Here is a 21,186-nt window from a genome sequence, read left to right as displayed (position 1 = left end):
ACCAAGCCATTATAAATTTATTATGGGGTGAGGGAGGTTATGTAAGCACTAAAACTAAAATGGGGGAAATGTCTGGGGAGGGAACATCTTAGGGGGGGGGGGGGGGGGTTGTCTGGAATTCCTGCTAAGGGCGACAGTGTTGTTAATGTGTCTTTAGAAGAAATAACTGAAGGAAAGTACTCATTGGTGTATGCCCATCCAGAAGCATTTCTGAGCATATCAATTGGAACAGCAATATTGAATGCATTTGAAAGAGATATAACTGTTTTATGCATTGCTTTTGATGAAGCCCACATGGTCCTTTAATGGTAGCTTTCCTATTAGGGAATTTTATACTTATTTTTTACTCTACAATCTAGCTCTTTTGGTATAAAATGACAAGTTTTATTATCCAACAGGTTTTGTGTTTGAACCTGACAAATTTTATAAAACCGAAGTCCCATCATATAATCATCATCACAATCAGCAGCAGCATTATCATATTCATCATCATCATCGTTCGCAGCAGCATCATTGTGTTGTATTATCAGAATTCAATACAAATACAGACACAACCATTACAACTCTTACTACTACTACTACTAATTAATTAATTATCTACTACTACAACAAGAACAACAACTACGACTACTACTACTACTACTGATATTACTTCGACTACTACTAGTCTAATACTACAACTACTACTACTACTACTACTACTACTACTACTACTACTACTACTACTACTACTTCTACTACAACTTCTACTACTACTACTACTACTACTACTTCTACTACTACTACTACTACTACTACTACTACTACTACTACTACTACTACTACTACTACTTCTACTACTACTACTACTACTACTACTAGTACTACTACTACTACTACTACTACAACTACTACTACTTCTACTACTACTTCTACTACTACTACTACTACTACTACAACTACTACTACTACTACTACTACTACTACTACTACTACTACTACTACTACTACTACTACTACTACTACTACTACCACAACCACCACCACAACCACCACCACTACTTCTACTACTAGTTGGTTCACCAGTACTTGTGGTCCATGGAGACGATAATGAGAACTCTCCCAGAGTATTGATCGAACCCATGCCCAGCGGACAACATTCTCTACACCATAGCGACCATGAATTAATATTTGACGCCATGTGCAACATAATTCACCTTATTACAAAATACATGAAATTCACAAAATGACTTAAAATGCTTTAAAATAAATGCAAATTTGAAATTTGAAACAAAACAACCTAAGCAATACATAAGAAACAATACATTATTGAATCACTGATACCATAAACATTTTTGGGTGTAACACCTTATGTACATGTACCAGACCTTTTATGTACTACCAGTACTTTGAAACTTTTCGTAACACCTACATAAAATATACATGTAGGTGTTATTGTCCATTCATTCATAGCAGTTCTTATGAATTAAGGTCATTCTCTAAACATGATTAAAGTCTAAAGAAGGAAATAATTTGATTTTTTTACAGTTTGAACATTAAGGTCATTCTCTCTTTTCTTCAAAGTATCACATTTCAATTATACAATATATAACAAACATTTTAGACTTTATAATCCTTAGTCAGGATAACATAAGAGACAAATGAATTTGTATAATTTACTTCAAGTTCAGGTAAGACTAATAAATAATTTATTAAGTACTACATGTAGTTGGGCTAATAAATTAAACTAAGACACTCAGTGACACGTAGACAATCTGACAAAAAATAAAATCTATGGCCAATATATAAGTCTAAATTCATAAAAACTATCACGATCACACAAAATACATTTCATCTATAACACACATTCATATTAAATTAGTTATCTCTATATATTATAAATATGGTACATAAAGTATCAGATAGTGGTACATAAAGTGTCGGTACATAAACGGACTGGTACGTAAGGTGTGACATTCAACATTTTAAAAATCAGTTAACAATATATGGAATTCATTGTTTTGCATATACGCAATCAAAGAATATTTATTAAAAATGAAAACACACTGTTCATGGCTGTATCTTTTTATTTATACATGCATCAACTATTCTGGTTATTAATACATTTTTAAAATCATATATAAACAAGAGCACCACATAATGGGTGCCAAGCTAGGCTGCGGTGCAGTTTTGAATAAATGAAATTTATTATTTTGTTTTAGAGGTTAGTGACCTTGACTTTTGACCGAGTGACCCCAAAATGGGTGTGGTGTGTAGAAATCATCAAGGTGCATATACATGTAAGGTTTCAATGTTATAGGTGGAAGCACTTTGATTTTAGAGTTGATGTAAAGGTTTAAGCACGACGCGGACGTCTGATGACGAGCTGTCTATGACAATACCTAGGGTTTTCCCCAAAAACAGCCGAGCTAAAATTGAGCGCCATACAAATTAAATGGAAAACATACAATATTATGTCAAGAAAAATTAAGCTGTAAAAATCTCACCTGCTCGTCTTTGATGTTGCAATGAGCACATTCAGCATTTTCAGTATCCACTAAATAAATATATAAAAGTGCCAAATGTCCAAGATACCATGGCGTCCTCCTCAAAATGTTAGATCCTTCGAACTCCATTTATTTTATCCCTGATAAATCTTCTCACCTATTAGGCCTACATGTAAGATTCCTTGTAATGTTCACAGCGTTTATTTTAAATCGTTTACGTTCTCAAATTTCAGCAGGTATTTAATTATAAATATTTATTTATGATTTAGATTTATTGACTACTTCGGAGATACAGTCTTGCAACATGTTTAGTTAGTCTAAGTTACGTGTTTAGTGATTCTTACAAACAATAGACTGACATAAAAAAGTGGCTCCTTTTGAAGCACAAACTGTATCCAAATATATATTACAGCTGGCCCGGTTTGATGGGGCCTGTTTTTGATAATATTTAATTATCATTTTTCACTTTCGTGTTTATTATGTTTACCAACATGATGGGAAAAAAATCCGTTTCCCACAATGCTTAGCGCGCATTCACACAGGTCAGTAAGACCGGAGTGACACAATAAGCCAGTCCTGCTTGCAGTGTTGTAAACAGGTGGTAGGCTACTTAAGAGAGTTTCAAAAGTATTTTGCTCATATCACGGCAATCAGTGTTAACCTGCTAGCACTATCCCACTTCAGCATATTAACCAGGATAGAGTGCTGATGCTCACGCAATTTAATGGCAATTGCCATTTTGAATTAAACGGTAGGGATTAATCACTATTATAATTATTTCAAGACAAAAACCACACACAAATTATTTGGACAGTTCAGGTATCTCACTACACTATCCATGAATTTGTGTCCAGCAATCATTCACAAGTTATAACTTTATTTCTTAAAAAACATGAAGAGCTGAACAAATAATCAGACAATAGTTTCACAGAAATACAGTTATAACAAACATAAAGGTGTTATATATTGCTTTGAAAATTAATAATCGATATGAAATTCGAATAAGTGAGATACCTAGAAGACATTTCGCACGTATATGCTAAATGCTAAAAACACAACATGACTCATAATGTTCAATGATTGACGTACCAATGTGTACATCAATAACAACGAAATAAAACTATCACACAACTGCGAAAAAAGCTAACGTAGGTAGGTCAGAAAAACTTTTATCGTTGGTGGTTGGAAGGTTTACCTATACACTTCTCATCTTTTGAGGCGATTGGTCTAATATATAAACGTTGGACGAAAACTAAGTGATTCGTTTTACATTTTTTGATTTTTTTGGCCGGTCTACGATTTTCGAGAATAAAGGAGATATATCTTTAGTAATAAATATATGAAATAATATATCGACTGTAAGGAATGTAGATTATCTTGAGAATACTATATGAGCGTTCGAAATAAGATTTGATGTTCAATGTTTTACAGCTAATATTGATACAAAAATCTCGTTGTTCATCTAACAAAATAGTGCCGTTTCAAGTGGACCGAGATTGACAAAAATGTATCTCCAAGTTGTTTTGTAGCATTATTTATAATACTTAACATCCGTGTTATTGATATAAAACAATAAAGTCATCATATTTTTAAAACCATGCGAAATTTACACATCCATCGTCAAAAAATATATATTAAAATCTGTATACTGGATGTAGTACATAAATCATATATGACTCTATAAGTATTTTCATTCAGAATGTCAGTGAAACTAAGTACGATAATTTTCACACAAATACTATATAAAACAAAACTGAAATTAAAAGAATAATTGAGATAATTAATCGCTGCTTTATTTCTGCAGTTATCAAAACCACAATGTTTCTTGACCGCCATTTTAGAAATATCCGATGTTGATATCGTACATTTGTTTTAGATGAACAAAAAAACGACCGAAGTAGATATTGTTATGATCGGTACGGTATTTAAACAACAATCATTACCAAACAGAGCCTCTGCGATGATTTTTGACGATATGGACGAGTTATGAATATTTGTATCTTTCAAAACAATTGGCAAATATGAAGTCTGATGATAGTTACTCTAACAATAAGTATCAAGAAACAGATCAAACATACATTTTGAAAATAATAACTTGGAAAAGTAGTTAGGTGACTATTGTTAAATGGCAGTTTTGAAATATATATATATTACTTAGTAATACAACTGTTTATAAAAACAACTTAGTACATGGCTTCTCTAATTTGGGCGGTTAACTTTCTTAGTAAAAAAACGCATGAACATGTTTCTTGACTAAAAAAAGTCAACAATAACCGATATATAGTAATGAATAATGAACACTTACGAATGGTTACAATTATCATCTTTATAGTCTTTGTAAAACTTCCATTATATAACAATAATAAAATTATCAAACTAAACAGTATAAAAACAGACCAAGTGGCTAGTTTTAATGCAAATAGTTTTGTTTTTACATTGTTCTAAAATATAACATGGGTATTATCATTTGGCACATAACTTGCCTTATTTGCATAGACGTGTTATCTTTTTTTTCACATTACTTTCTGGTATAATTATTTAAAATTATATATGATATTTCTAAGACTCTAGAATATTTAGAAGTCAATCAAATTAATATGATTTATAACACTTTATTTATAAATAATATATCACAATTAAAAAATATTTTAATCCACACGCAGTAAAAAAACATTTAAATCAAGAAAAACTCGGCAAGTAAGACTTTGACAAGGAATTCCCTACAAAATAAACGCCATTTCCATTAAAGATTGGACATAGCCATCATATTGCCTTGACGCATATTTTTTTTTATCTTTAGAAACAATGACCTAAATGAGGTCGTCTGGAAAAAATGTAATAGTATACTTATCATGTCGTCTGACTGTGTATGTCACGTTTCGTATTTATATCTTTCATAATTACAAGTTTGTGCCGAACAAAGGTTAGATAGAGGGGTTAAGAGAAAAGTGGTTAAGCTCTAGACTGATATGTTAAGGCTCATAACCAACGTACTTATTTGTTATTATTAATAATCAAGTAACAGACCTTAGACATATGATCAAACAAAATGTAATGTTAATTACGTTAAATACCAGGGCCCGGTTGCTCAAAGCATCGTTAAGATAACATTACCGTTAAGCTTTACCTCTGTTAAGTACCCTAACGCAGCGTAATTTAATCAGCCGTTAACTTCATGTTGCTCAACAAGTTTTAACGCTAGCGTTAATTAACGCAGCGTTAAGACTTTAACATCCATGTTAAATCCCACAATCCATTCCAAATTTCCACTTCCTGTTCCTGTTATCCAATTCCAAAATGGCATCCCAAGCAGACGCATCTTCAGTGACTTCACCTGAAATTAAAAGAAAGAAAAGGAGCATTAACTTTAGCAATACAGAAATATTGAAATTGGAAGAGCTGGTTAAAGATGAGAAAACATTTTCAATATTAACTAATAAATTTTCAAACACTGTAAATAATAAAATGAAAAAAGATATGTGGACGAAAATTGCTGAAGTAATTTCTGCACAAGGAATTGCAGTTAGAACTGCGGATGAATGTAGTAATAAATGGCAGAACTTGAAAAGAGAGAGCAAGGCAGCAGTTACCAGTGAAAAGTTAGAACGGCGTAAAACGGGTGGAGGGACCCTGACACTGACAGCTGTCGCCGATGAACAAAAAGTTCGGATCGCCGAAATGTATAAAGATTCGGCATCCTTCAATCGGATTATTGGAGGATTGGACAGCGATGAAGCTGGTTTGTTCTAACAATCTTTTTTTTAAATATTTCATTTAAAAACTACCAATTGAAACAATTAATAAAAAGTAAATAATGAAATGTCAACGGCCGTCTGCTTTAATATATGCTATTTATAGTAACAGGGTTTTTCCCATGTTCAACACTGTTTAAACCAACAATTAAGTCAAGCTTTATTGATGTGATATTTCAAACTGCATACAAACATTCACAAATCATAATGCAACAATAATACTCACCATTTCATGTGAAATTATGTCCAATAAGTATCCAATTTCTCACAATGACACTCGCTTAGACACATGGCATTGCGCCATTTGCGGGTTACAGTATGAGTTTTATTTTCACCGTCGTGAGCTGCAAAGGTTACACACAATTCTGATGGTGTTGTGTTTATTTTTACAGATGGTCGTCACTTTCTGTCCAACACCACAGTTGCGCCCGCTGTGGGAACAGTTGGACAAACGGAGCAGTCAAGGTATATAAAATAATGTTTCTAAAATAATAATAACACAAATACAACTATATATATTGAGCAGTAAAGGTAAGAATAAAGTATTGATAAAATAACACAATTACTAATAAAGTTACTGCTAATTTTAGTATTTACTTATACTAATAAAATTTACCACTTCTAGTAGTTTTGACTTTAACTAATTGTAGTTAATGCTACTAAAAGTAGTTACTAATATAATGGCTAGTTACTTAAGAAGCAGTTGCTGCCTCTCCAACCACACTTCTTCTACTATCAGTATTTACTATTTTTATTTGTGATAATTATATTACGTACTATTTAATGATCAAATGCTGTTAAGAATGCTGTATTTAAAATATTTGTTAACTCCATGTACTTCATTATACAATTTGCAATTTCTTTCCTTAAGTTTTAATCGGTGAGAAAGTATATATATATATATATAGTAATAACTACAATAAATAACAAATTCAATGATAGTCAAATTTTATTAGCCTTGTAACACAGCAAAATTAATTCAAATAATTCAAATAATATCATAATTGAATTACTAAATCGTACACGAAGTAATGTAAATCAAAAATATAAATTGATCATACATGCAATTTCATTTATGACAATTATAAGTCACGTGTAATAATTCGTAGAATATTCATGCAAACGCATTCAAAGCATAATACAAGCATTCCTTGCATTAAACATTATACAATATTTTAATAACAATTCAAGCTGAAAACAAATATTAAATATGTAAATAAACAGACAATGTCATAAATGCAAAGCACTTTACAAACAAAGATACAAAGCAAATTAGTAAGCAATAACAAATGATCAATTCTCTTATCACAATGACCTATTCTATAAAATGATTTACGCAAAACTACTTTTATTTGGAAGGGTGGAACTGGAAAATTCAAATTTTTGAACACTGGGTGTTCAACGCTTACAAAAAACAAGTATAAACAATCTTAAAAAACCCGTGCGGTCGAGTTTACAAATCAACCAATCATAAAAAAGGTTAACTTCACTCAGAAATCTATTTTAAGAAAGGTAAAGTAACAACTTTGAACCAGAGTATAATTGTGTTATACATTAAACATTTTAATTCAAGATTAAAATTAGCCTAGTGTTTATTGCATATGTAATTTTTTTAACTTCAGTGAGTGTTGTAATAAAGGTCCAGCAAAGAAGCAAAAGAAGTTTGCAACTAAGTCTGAAGAACTGCAGTACTGGCAGGTACAATACTTCAAAGGGGAGGTGGAAAAGCAGGAACGGGAGGTAAGAATGTGATAACATTGTGGCATTATTTATTCCATATTATTATTCAAATATCATACTTTCAAATAAATGATAATTAGTGTATGTGAATACCCTGTTACATACTACCTCTGTTGAGAAAATGGCTCCTGACATGTTTTAAATATTTTTTATAAATAAACACACAAATTTAAATAAAGTAAGTTATTCTTAGAAATGTACACCTTTGCCTTTACTAGCAAATTGAAATTAATGCAGTAAATTCTCCACTAGAGTAGACAGTGTTTACAAAGTGCGTGGGAATATTCCTGACCTATATTTAAATACATCTGTTCAATCAGCTGATGGCTGACCTAGTTCTCAGCCAAATGTGAACAGAATGGAACTCTATAATTATGCACAATTATTTAACTTAGAATGTTGAATCTAAGTACATACAATAATTGCAATAACAAATCATAGATTTAAATAAAACATTTGCTAAATCAGTCTTTATTTACTGATAAAGGTATTGATCAATAATTATACTGCTATTGATTCAGTGACAACTGTTAACAGAATTTTCTGTATGAAACAGTATTACTGTAATACACTAGTGATTAACAGTATAAGAAAATATACACAATATGAAAATTCAAGCAATAACATTCACCAGGTCTACAAAAGAACTAATGTTAAATTGTTCAGACTGACTACTTATCTTACTGTACTGTTAATGCATAAAAAATCAAAATAATCTATGTTTTTATAAAGTTTCAGTTTTAATTACTTGTTAAGAACCAGTCTTTAAGAATGCAATATTATGTTTCAGAAACAACTACTTGATATAAGGATTCGAATGCTGCTGAAAGAGGAAATGAGACGTGACCAGAACGTTGTAGATGAGATCATCAATGGAAAATTTTTTGAGGACTAAATATAATGGTTATATTGACTTAGTTGCCTCAGTGCTTTATTGAATACAAAATGATTAACATTGATTATTTTAAATTAATATAATAAAAGTGTTTTTTAGCAATAATTGTGTTATATTATACCCTATATATTTAATGTCCTTACATAAATTTGAGAAACAATTTTTTCCATTATGTGAAATATCTATTCACAATGTATTCACGTATGTGTGTCCCGCTTCCATTCCCGTTCATCGCAAGATTGAATACTGCATCATTATTGTCTTGATTTTCATCAGAATCCCCAATGTCAGGCTCATTGAGTTTGATGCAAATATTGTGCAGTATCACACATGCTGTTGTTATCTTGCAAATCTTTGCAGGCTTCAATCTAACCTGCAAATATTGAAATTATATAACAGGTATGGGCATATTAAATATAGAAACATTTAATGATTTCTAGGTTAAATATGTAATGAACATTTACTAATTGTTATGCCCCCTTTAAAAAAAGGGGTATATTGTTTTTGGCCTGTCTGTCTGTCTGTCATTCTGTCTGTCTGTCTGTCAAAAACTTTAAGAAATCTTAAAGTTTTGTCATAACTTTTGCAATATTGAAGATAGCAACTTGATATTTGGCATGCATGTGTATCTCATGGAGCTGCACATTTTGAATGGTGAAAGGTCAAGGTCATCCTTCAAGGTCAAAGGTCAAATATATTTTGTATTATTTTAAAAATGTCAACTGTTAAAAAAAAAAATAGAAATCAAAGTAATTTAAATGCAATAAAAAAGGAAATATACAAATGCATAGTATTATTGTTAGATGGCAAATGTACATATTCACTGTATGTTAATTTGGTTGAAAAGTGTATGTCCTACCCACTTTGCTTCATTAAAAAATACCTCAGAGTGTAGAACAGCAAATCTACGCTTGAGTCTCCCAAAGCTTCTTTCAATGACTGCACGTGTCCGGGTTTGGGCCTGCTGATACCTTTCCTTTGCCACCGAATCCGTCGCCAGGAAAGGAGTCATCATATACACTTTGATTTGGTAACTGAAAGTGGTGAAAGTTTATATTTGTTCAGTGCTTTTGAAGAGACACCATAACTATTTGCATAAGTCCATTTCATTAAAATAAGATTTAATATGGGAATGTTACATTTGAATTGTATGAAAACCATATTAGTATTGTTTTAAACTATTGTGAGGTATTTTGAAAGAATCAGCCGTGCGGTTAGCCAGATTGCTATGATTTTGTTGTGTCTGTCAGGGATTCGAGATCCGCAGCGGGCGCAATTTTCCTTTGGGGTGACTTATATGAGGCCAGATGTTATAGGTAGGAATATCAGGAAGTCTGCGTCAAAGTTAAATTGCAGGAGGCGTTAATTGTGCGTGAGTCAGAAAGATCAGCTCAGTTGGTAAAGCAAGTTGCAAACTCGAGCCCCGCACTAGATAAAATTTAATTTCTGTGATAACTTAAAACTATTCTATCCTAGTTTCCATTGAATATACACCAATAAGTTTTATTTATCTAAAACAAGTTTAACATACCCACTATCTCCTAACAGCACACCATCTGCAAAGTTTGTATGCTCCCGCTCCAGCTTTGCACAGAGACCCGACGTCCTGAAGATGTGGCTGTCATGGCATGACCCTGGCCAACTGGCATTGACACTTGTAAATTTCCCTGTATCACACACAAACTATAAATGAACACGAAGGCTTTGTATTTTAGTGTGACACCTTTAAGTTATTTAAGATGAGGCATAATTTATCCCTTTCGAAACCCGTTTTAACTAACGACCGTTTTGACTCTTAAAATGCTGCAATAAATTATCTCCCATGTTTTTAATATTACCATTAAAACCTTGCACCAAAAAATAAACGTTCAAACATTTGATAAAGAAAAATAATAACAGGTAAGTTGTACATGTAAAACTTATTTTACATATTAAATAATCAGATACAAATTTATAATATCCTTAGTATTTTACTTGATTAATTTAGATATGTTGTGATTTATGGTTTTGGTAGAATGTAACCGTGAGCGATTATTACGGGTGTGTAATATTGCAGCACATAATCCGGGAATCTCTCTCTTTCTGGCTGGGATTCAATGAGAATAGACGTCTAATTACATAGTTCTTGATTATTATAGTTTGCGGAATCACTCATCTTGTTTCTATTCACGTTAATTGTTTATCAGTTATTGTTCACTGTTATTAACCCTTAGTTACTAGCAATCTCTAAGGAATAGAGCAAAGAAATCACTTCATTGGCGACGAGGAAAAAGAACAACAAATTCAAAGAAAAAATTCGTGTTAATTTTCAAAAGTTAGGACATTTCTCATTGAGTTCAGGATCTTGCGGCTAGTGTATTTAGCCGGCAAACGAACTTTGCAATCTGTGAAAGTGCTGGTGTTCAGGGCTTCTTTGCTCGACATCTGTGACTGTGTTCAGGGCTTCCTTGCTCGATAGTTATGTGCTTGTTATTGTGGGCTTCTTTGTCCAATAACTTGACGACATCCAGGGGACGCAGGCAGAATCTGACAGAGATTGAAGATGGCAGCATCTCAACAGAAAGGTTTGCAAAGTTTGTTTGGGTTTCACTGTAAGGTATAGATTGAACCATTCAGTGTGGGTTTAAGGCTCTCGGATTGGATAAAATTGGGATCACAGGTTACTGACGGGTTAGGGTGTGGAATATACACAAGTTACGGGTCAGGTGATTCCTAATTTTGGGGCGTGTCAAGACTTAAACACATAGATTGGGGAGAAAGAGGGTTATTAAGTGAATACTTACAGTGGGTTAGCATACAGTAAATTTGGGGTATTTTTCATAGCAAAGTCAAATCCTTAATTTTACGGGTGCGGTTAATATTATTTCTCATTAATTAAAACATTTTGAGTGTAATATTGGAATTGTTCGTTTGATGGCATCTGAACTTGTCATTGACGGACTGAAAAGGGACAGTGACGTTCATTTCATTAAAGCGCAACAGCGTGTTGTGCTAATTGATTTGATTTTCAGGCGCTGTGGTAGGTAAGACGGTTTATTGTTTACCTGTTCTGTTTGCGGTTTTGCAATCAGGGTTTTCTGTGCATTTGGTACATTAATGCACAGGAAGGGTCTAAACGCCCTTGTTAAGTAGTTGTGGGTTTGGGGTAAGTCAAACCCGCATGACTGGTTTTGTTGGCGTGATTAATCGTGCTCTAAGTTTTAACGTGCATGCTTACTCACACTTTAATTTAATTGCATGGTTATTGAAATTCAAAGTTTTCAGGTACATCTGTTGACTTGTTCCAATTGTTAACCCTTGTTGTTGACATTTGCACTGGTTTCTATGGTGGGCTGTTAGTGTCTAAACTCATGTAAACAATTCTATGTGGTACCAATAGTGTAATATTGGGGAATCTATGGTGGGCCATAGTGTCATATTTTATGTGTACATGTTAATGGTGTCCATAGGGGTCATATTGACTGGGTTATTTTGTATGGTGGGCTATGAGGGTCATAAATACTGTGTACCTTTGTATAGTGGGCCATAGATATTGTTTACTGTTTGTGTCATTTGAGTTAAAATCTAGAATAACGGTTACGGGTGTTATAATTAGAAGGATTAAATGGGTATTGAGTGGGATTGATGAGTGTATTATAAATCTAATTTAATACCGGGTTATTCTAACATGTCAGTACGCGTAAAATATGCTGATGTGAAAGGATTGATGTCTTTGCCGGGTGTGTCTGAAAGGCAGGCATGGAACATTGTCCAGAAACAGCAGAAACATGGTTATCTTGACATGAATATGTTGAGTGAAGACGAGGCAGACGATGAGGAAAGGATTGCGGGCTTCACTTTGTCCCATCCATTCCCGATGGATCCAGCAGCAGTTGGATATCCTAAGAAAGAGGAAACTACTAAACTAGAGAGTTCAGTTGCCAGGGATAGAAAAAGTTGCAACCGCCGTTCAAGAGCTAGAGAGGAGGGCCGCGATAGTCTAGAAAGGCGTCACTTCTCGCGGGACAGGAGCTACTCCCCAAGAAGGTCTTACCAGTCTCCATCTAGAAGTCGCGATGGTAAACATGAATACCATTAGAGGAAGCGGAGTAGTTCGCATGATCGCTCGCCAGAAGACTACCGGAGGAGGTCATCCGGTGGAAGACGTCGACATTGGTCGCGGGACAGAGAGAGTGACAGGGATCACTACAGACGGCGCCATGATCATCATAGTGGTCACCATCGCAGGTCCAAGTTTTATTACTCCGATAGTGACTCGGACTCCGATGAAAAGTATCGGACACTGAGGGGAAGAGAAGAGAAAAGGGGAAATCCAGATAAGCTCCCCAAGAACTTAATGTATGATGGAAAGTCTTATTGGCTTTCTTTCAAACAGAAGTTTGACAGCTACAGAAGTGTCAACTCATGGACTGATAGTGAGTGTAGAGACTACCTAAATTGGTGTCTTGAAGGAAAGGCACTGGATTTCTTCACTTTCACGACACAGATGGGTGATATGTTTTCCTTTTCCGAAATCATGAGGAAAATGGAGGCTCGTTTTGGTGCCAAAGAGCTGTCGGAAACTGCCAGAGTCAAGTTCCAGCAGGCCACACAGAATGCCGGAGAGTCCTTGGAGGATTGGGCTGACAGAGTGCTGACCTTGGCAATACCAGCTTTCCGAAAACTGCCAGAAAAGCATAGCATGCAGGAGGCCATTTCAAAGTTTTGCCAGGGCTGTGTGGACAAGGAGGCAGGGAAGCATGCTTGCTTTGGGCGTCCTCATTCGATGAAAAAGGCCATTGACCTTGTACGACATCATCAATATGTTACACAGGCGGTGGATGGTACCGGAATGTCCGATTCGTATGCAGTGAAGGCAGTGTCAGGGGAAGAAGACAGGTTACAACGACTGGAGAGGATGGTCGAATGTTTAACATCAACAGTGCTGACATGTTCGCAGCCAAGTCGACCTGGGTCAGACAAAAGGTGTTACAAATGCGGTGAGGTTGGCCATTTTCGGAAGGATTGTCAAACGCAACAAGACGATAAGATAAAGAAGGGGCGAGAGTCAGGAAAAGGCCAGAGTCCTTTAAATTCAAGAAGAGCAGATGACATTGGTCGAACCAGTCCGCCCAAGAAAGTAAAGGGTCAACACACCAGCGTATTCTCTGTTTGTAGGGTTTCTCTAGTGTCGAGCAAGAATAAGGAAGAATGTCTTGAGGTAGGGGCTTATAGTCCTCCTCAAGTGCATTTGGTTCCTGAGTTTTCTAATCCAGTTCCGGATGTGTGTGGCCCTTCTCCAGAGGTGATTGGCAATCATAAGGAAGAATGTCTTGAGGTAGGGGCTTATAGTCCTCCTCAAGTGCATTCGGTTCCTGAGTTCTCTTATCTAGTTCCGGATGTGGGTTTCTCTTCTCCAGTGTTGATTGGAAATAATAAGGAAAAATGTCTTGAGGAAGGGGCTTATTGCTCTCCTCAAGTGCATTCGGGCCCTGAGATTTCTATTGAAGTTCTGGTGGACAATAATAAGGAAGAATCTCTTGAAGAAGTGGCTTATTGCTCTCCTCAAGTGAATTTAGTTCCTGAGATTTTAAGTCCAGTTCTGGATGTCAAACAGAAGCTTTCAAAGAAAGATGGTTATAGTTATGAACAAGCTACTGATGTAATATGTTCTACAATCAGTGAAGGTGAATTGCGTCGTTACCAGTTTGACAGCGAAAATGTGGAGATAGCTATCACTTTACAGGAAGAGTATTTACAGTCAATTGTTGGTATGAATGACGAACATTGTGATTTTCAGGATGATTGTACCCAGGATGAGCATTACCTTGGAAATTTCTCTGACATTGAACACTCAATTTACACAGGAAGTGCCAAACCAGTTAAGCCCAGGATTCGAAGGACTCCTACTTGCTTGGCTGGGGAAGAAGAGCACCTGGAAAGAATACTAGATGCTGGTGTTGTAACAGAGTCGACAAGTGAATGGGTGTCAGAACCAGTTCTGATAAGGAAGCGCGAGGGTACAGACCGCTGGTGTATTGACCGATGTGCGTTGAACAATGTGACTGTGAAGGATACCTTTCCACTACCCATTGTGGAGGATTGTTGGTATACGCTGTCAGGGAACATTCAAAGTGGCGATAGGCTGCAATCAGGTGGGTTTACCTTACTCCCTGAGTTGGACCGTTCCTCTGGAGGGTTTCCTTTACTCCCGGAGTCCAAGGATGCATCAGGTGGGTTTCCTTTACTCGCTGATGGCAGTAGATGCCCATTATCCATGGATGTCATCTTTGTCTGGGATCCTGGTGGGAAACAGGCAACGGGACCATCAACGTAGTCTGGTCAGACAAAAGGGCTTTCTTGTTCGGTCTGCCATACTCTAGGTCATGGTGATACCAGTTGGAATAGAGGGCTTACTTGCCCCGGACAACTGGATTACAACAGAGTGTATACTGTCAAAGTGGAGGGTCCATTGAAAAATGGACCCTATTTTAAGTGGTTCACTCGTTTGTGAAGACGCTGGAGCATGTAATGTGTTTGTGTCAGATGTAACAGACAGTGGCAAGTCGCAGTGCTGGGGTTTCTCCTAAGAAGAGTTGGAAAAGGCTCAAGAGGAAGATGGAGGGCAGTTGTTGATTGCAAGAGGTGAAGTTTTCTGGATCAACAACGAATGTTTTAGACTGGTGTACGCGTTCAAGTCGAAGGAGGGCTCAGGTGATTAGGAATTGGTTATTCCGGAGATCCCTAAAAGCGACGGTTATTGAACTCCATCATGTCATTCCTTCATCGGGTCACCTGGTATCATGGTTCTTGTGTGAATGTTTCACCGACTGACGCACTGGACATAGACAAGTACAGATGCACTTTGTGTAGGCACAATATCTAATGCTGTTAATTTTCTCTGTTTTAGGGCTTCTTTGCTCAATGAGAGGAAAATTATTCAGCTAATGCAGGAGCATTTATATGGGCTTCATTGTCCAACAAATAGCATTGGGGCATTGGAGGGAGCAAGAATTTGTTTGGCTTCTTTGTTCAACTAAAAGTTGCTCCAGAGACGAATTAGTTGGGCTTCTTTGTTCACTAATGAAAATATGTTTCCCGGAAAGATTCATGACATTTGTTAGGGCTTTGTTGCTCAACAAACTATGAAAAGGCTATTAGTCACCCTACCCCACCTCTGGCTGGAAACTTTTAAGTTAAAGTGGGGAGGAGTGTTGTGATTTATGGTTTTGGTAGAATGTAACCGTGAGCGATTATTACGGGTGTGTAATATTGCAGCACATAATCCGGGAATCTCTCTCTTTCTGGCTGGGATTCAATGAGAATAGACGTCTAATTACATAGTTCTTGATTATTATAGTTTGCGGAATCACTCATCTTGTTTCTATTCACGTTAATTGTTTATCAGTTATTGTTCACTGTTATTAACCCTTAGTTACTAGCAATCTCTAAGGAATAGAGCAAAGAAATCACTTCAGATATCTCACTGCTAACAATGCTTACAAAACATTTCATATGAACGCTGATTTTGCTAATAAAAATCTACAAGTACAAACAAATAAGCACATGATCTAAATGCATTTATTTATTCATTTCAGATGATATATATATATATATGTGCAATGGAAAGAATAAAACAGCATTAAGTTTACCTTGATGATCACAGACAGCTTGGACATTTATGCTGTGAAAGCCTTTCCGATTGACATATGAAGCTTCATCATCATGAGGTGCCTGAATGCGGATGTGTGTTCCATCTATGCAGCCAATTACATTCGGGAATCCAGCAATAAAAGCCTTGTTTAACTCTTTCCTTCTCCACTGGTGATGGCCACACAACGAACTCGTGCAAGTGCTTGATGATGGCATCCGTTACATTTTCAACAACTCTAGATACCGTACATTTGTGGAATCCTAGAGTGTCTCCAATGACTGAATAAAATGCTCCAGTACCAAAAAATCTCAATGTTATGAGGATTTGTTGGAATGATGTCAGCGCATGGTTTCTGTTTGTTTGCCGTTGCAAATCGTCCTTAAGAAGATTTTCCAAGAAAGAGACTCCATTCTTAGAAAAACGATAACGTGCAATAAACTCTTCACTAGTTAATTCATCAAGGTGATGTGACAGTCGAAATTCCTTTGGTTTCCTAAATGGCAGAACAGCTATAGCAGCCATTTTGAAACCTAGCGTTAACTGTTTAATTGGGCTTTAAACCTCAATTAAAGTTAACGGCAGAAACTGGCGTTAAACTGGCCGTTAAAAGCCAGCGTTATTTTGAGCAACCCAATGTTAACGCTAACGCTGATTTTAACAGGCCCGTTATCATTTAACGGTCCGTAAAGACTTAACGATGCTTTGAGCAACCGGGCCCGGGTGTTGTACAAAAAATGACGCGTTTCTTTTAATAATCGCACTACCTTGTTTTGCAGACAAATGATTGACGATCAGTCATACTGAGGATTGGCATTTTTTACCCTTTCTGTAAAACACCGTTAAGGGACATACATGGATTACTTGCAAGCAATGCAAGAGTCCCGAACCGGAGAAAACCTGATATAAACTAGTGATGGTGAACAAACTTAGTACTTTGCATCGTTTAGTAACCGCATTTAAATCTTATTGTTTGTAAACATGCATTTTAGCGCTGGTGAAAAAAAATATATATATAAAATAGACTCTGCTAAACAATTGTATAAACTAATGGATTCTCGCAGATAATTTGCATCTTCAATGTAAAAATTTATTGTTAGCTTGGTTGATTAGATCAAGAAATCATGCATAGCTATCAAAAAGTCCAAATTTAGACGAAAAATAAATAATTAACCGAAAAAAAATATTTTAGCGGATCGAACTGACGGTATGAGCATGTCCACTACAAATCAATGCTGCAGATAAAGTTAAATAAAATTCGAATCATGATTAGGTCCCAAAAGTATGCAGGGAAACCGCACATGTCCACTTAAATCTTTATTAAGCACAACACATTTTGCATAGATATACTTTTATTTTCCTTCCATTCATAAAGGCATAACATATAATACAGATTATGCACAATGAAGTACAATCGAGTATATACAAGAGATCAAAATGAAGCAACTAAATACAGCCCTTAGATTATTTATAAAGATAAGTAACATAGAGTATATATATATATATATATAAATAATTGTTAATTCCTACGGAAAATAATCAGATTGAAATGAGCATAGGAGACGGCGCTTTTTTTTCAGTGTGACTTATTCGCTGAGGATATGTCTTTAAGCGAAAACGAAAATAAAGACATAGTAGGTGAATATACTTAATATAAGCCACAAATTGTGCCTTCCACGGAAGACTGCTATATAGTGTTAAGATACACTAACATAGATTCGATCGACATGTCAACATCATATGTGTAAACAGCCTAGCTCAGAGCATCCAACACTAGTTCAGGATGCTAACAGCAGCTTTGCAGAATGTAAAATGCACAAAATATAAGTCAACAGTTGCAGATATCATTTTCAGCAACAATTCACTTTCCACTATGCCGATGCATTCAATTAGATTTGTCCATAAATGTGTTCGCTTATCCTCTAGCAAGTAACAATAACACATTTTATGAACTACGAGATTAACGGTTTTCAAGCAACAATGTCTGCATTCTCGTACAAACTGTCTAGACACAAACATACCTATGCTTTTCAATATTGTTTTACACACGGTAAGTATATTCAGGATTTCACCATAAGCCATTGTTCTGACCCATGCAGTGCTTTTAAAACAACAACATTGGTAAAGCCATTGTATGTTAATATCCAAGTCCCCTGTAGCGTCAGCAATGAGTTAAGCTTGGACTGATGTTACTTCTATATGTATGTTTTATTATACGATAATTCACCGAAGAGGTTTGAAATATCATTTCCTTTTAAAATACAGACCAAGCTTAGAGATGAATAGATAAGCAAAATATGTGGATGCCAAAGATGTCAGTTGTTTACCAGATATTACTGTTGCGTGTCCAGTGGTTTTGCGATTTACATTGTCACGTTTTCCAGCTGAAGATTTTGGGAATAAAATGCCAAGGTGGCATAATACTTTTATTCAAATAGAGTGAATGCGTTCAGCTTTATAATACCCTGTTAATATTTAAGAGCGTTAAGTTATCTTTATTTCACTTCTACAATAATACGACTACCATTAATATAATACTTCAAATTAAAAAGCGCCGTCCAGCAAGAAACTTATGATGCTAACCCAAAACTAACCCCAACAGTTTACTTACACTCAGACCTTTTTAGATGGACCTGAACAGAAAAGACTGTTTATTCATATAACTTGATCAATTCCAGTTTACCGTTATATATACTAAACTCACACAATATAAGCAATAAGCACATACATAGTAATGCGAAAATGACCAAAATCGTACATAATAATGTTTTAAATGCACTTAGGCCATTATATTACTCCACGTTTGCATTCTCGACATCATTTCTCATTTTAAAAGCATTTTTACAATATATCGCGAGTTTATTTACGACGTTGGTCTTAGAATTTGTAAAGAAAAGTATAAATTTATGCATACTATATCGGTTAGCATAGAATTTGCCAATATACATTTTTCTTATATCGGTATAAAGAGGACATACAATTACAAAATAATAATCGTCTTCGATATCATTTGAGTTACATCTATGTTCGTTTTTTGGAATATATATGTCAATGAACTTTTTTACATTTAAATCACAAACCACAAACCTATATATTACACCTCAGAGATATTTGTCCTTCTATATCTATATGACCGGTTTCAGTCTGTAAAATGCGATAGAGAAACCTTAGAGTATATGGACCGGTCACTATTTTTTTGTATATTGACCGTTCGGGGGGCTGCACATCACTAACTTTGCACTGTTATAATAAATAACATAAAAAAAACTATTTAACTTAAATACTATAATATATAATATATAATATATATTTATATAATATATAATATATAATATTTATATTTAATAATATAATATATAATATTTATATTTAATAATATAATATATAATATATACAACACTGTACAATGGTACATGGGACACTCTTCGGTGTAATATAAGAAATAGTAAACTCCACTTCGGTCCCAATGGCATTATAGTGATAACTTCGGTCCATATACGGTTTTGGCTGCCTGGCTGGTCACTATAATGCCATAGGGACCTCAGTGCGGTTTACTATTTCTTATATACATATCAATAAGTCTAGGTTAAAGAGAGCATGCTGATGTTGTTGTTATACTCAGTGCTTTCAAAATGTTGTTGACAATGTGACTTACAGAGAAATGCTCAACAATGTTCAATGTCGATAGTGCCATATTATTCTCAAGAGACCTGGTGCTACTTTCTATGCTATTCAAATTTTCGTTCATTCTCCGACTGAGAAGGAAAACATGTTTCTCCTGTCCATGCTTCTGAATTGGAGTTATGTTCTCTTGGTTAGACTTTATTTGCTTTTGAAGATTGATTGCTGAGGTTTGCTGGCGCTGAATGATTTGTAGAAGATCAGTTGTTTGCGTTCGACACTGGGACATGAGGTTTGTTTGAAGTGTGTTAAATGCAGACTCAAACTTGCAAGTATTCGTGGACTCGTTCAGAGGTACCGGAAACCAACATTTTTTGATAGACCTCATGTTTACTTATGGTTTTCAATTGTTCATTTAACTCCATACTTCGTTCACAAAATCTCATTATATATGCGTTTATATCTTCACGTTTCTCAGTGGGCACCTTTCCAAGATGTCCGGTTTCAGTGTGTTGATATCTGAAACCTTGATCCCAAACTACATTATATCTCGAATCAACGCTTTTTAATCAGTTCGAGGAATAGCCCCAACCGTGGTTATGGGCTTCTTTCCAATGTTGGGATAGGGCCCTTTGCTGATGTTGATTATGTTGTTTCTGTTCAAGAGCGCATGAAATTTCTTTAACAATGTCATATTTCAGACACTTGTCAATTTTTTCTACCCGCCGACACTGTCTGTGCGAGGTATTAGCCAATTGATTACAACAAAGTTGGTCTTCGTCGACGCAAATGTAGACCACATCTTCTGACTGATGATTCGGACATGTGGTCAGTTCCTTCATCAGTTGAACTACATGCGCCGGCGGTGCTGCACCTAGGTTAAAAAATTTGAGATCCTTACTGATCTTTGATTTCTTATGATAATGTCCACAGACAACACAAAATGTCTCGTCACAATCTAAACAGTACACAACCGCTGTTACCTCCTTGCAATCGGAGAAGCAAGGTTCACAAAGTTCGGGCGTTGTTGATGACCTAACTTCGGGCGTTGTTGATGACCTA

The 21,186-nt window shown here is 35.4% G+C and overlaps 1 protein-coding gene, 1 long non-coding RNA gene and 1 pseudogene across 2 annotated transcripts in view; 2 read left to right on the top strand and 1 right to left on the bottom strand.

The window, feature by feature from the left end:
• LOC127855370 (uncharacterized) overlaps positions 1–21,186 on the top strand; it is a 474,985-nt gene that overhangs the window by 383,034 nt on the left and 70,765 nt on the right. The gene's annotated exons all lie outside the window — the stretch shown is intronic.
• Positions 5,564–8,922, top strand: LOC127855369 (uncharacterized). Its single transcript, XM_052390875.1, has 4 exons — positions 5,564–6,225; positions 6,631–6,703; positions 7,861–7,978; positions 8,769–8,922. Exons 1-4 carry the CDS (start codon positions 5,784–5,786, stop codon positions 8,871–8,873), a joined length of 738 nt encoding a protein of 245 aa, XP_052246835.1. The 5' UTR covers positions 5,564–5,783; the 3' UTR covers positions 8,874–8,922.
• On the bottom strand, positions 8,871–17,051 carry LOC127855368 (putative nuclease HARBI1; annotated as a pseudogene).

Source organism: Dreissena polymorpha, chromosome 13 (assembly GCF_020536995.1).
Source record: "Dreissena polymorpha isolate Duluth1 chromosome 13, UMN_Dpol_1.0, whole genome shotgun sequence".
NCBI classification, from domain to species: Eukaryota; Metazoa; Mollusca; class Bivalvia; order Myida; family Dreissenidae; genus Dreissena; species Dreissena polymorpha.
This window is presented reverse-complemented; position numbering and strand designations above follow the sequence as displayed.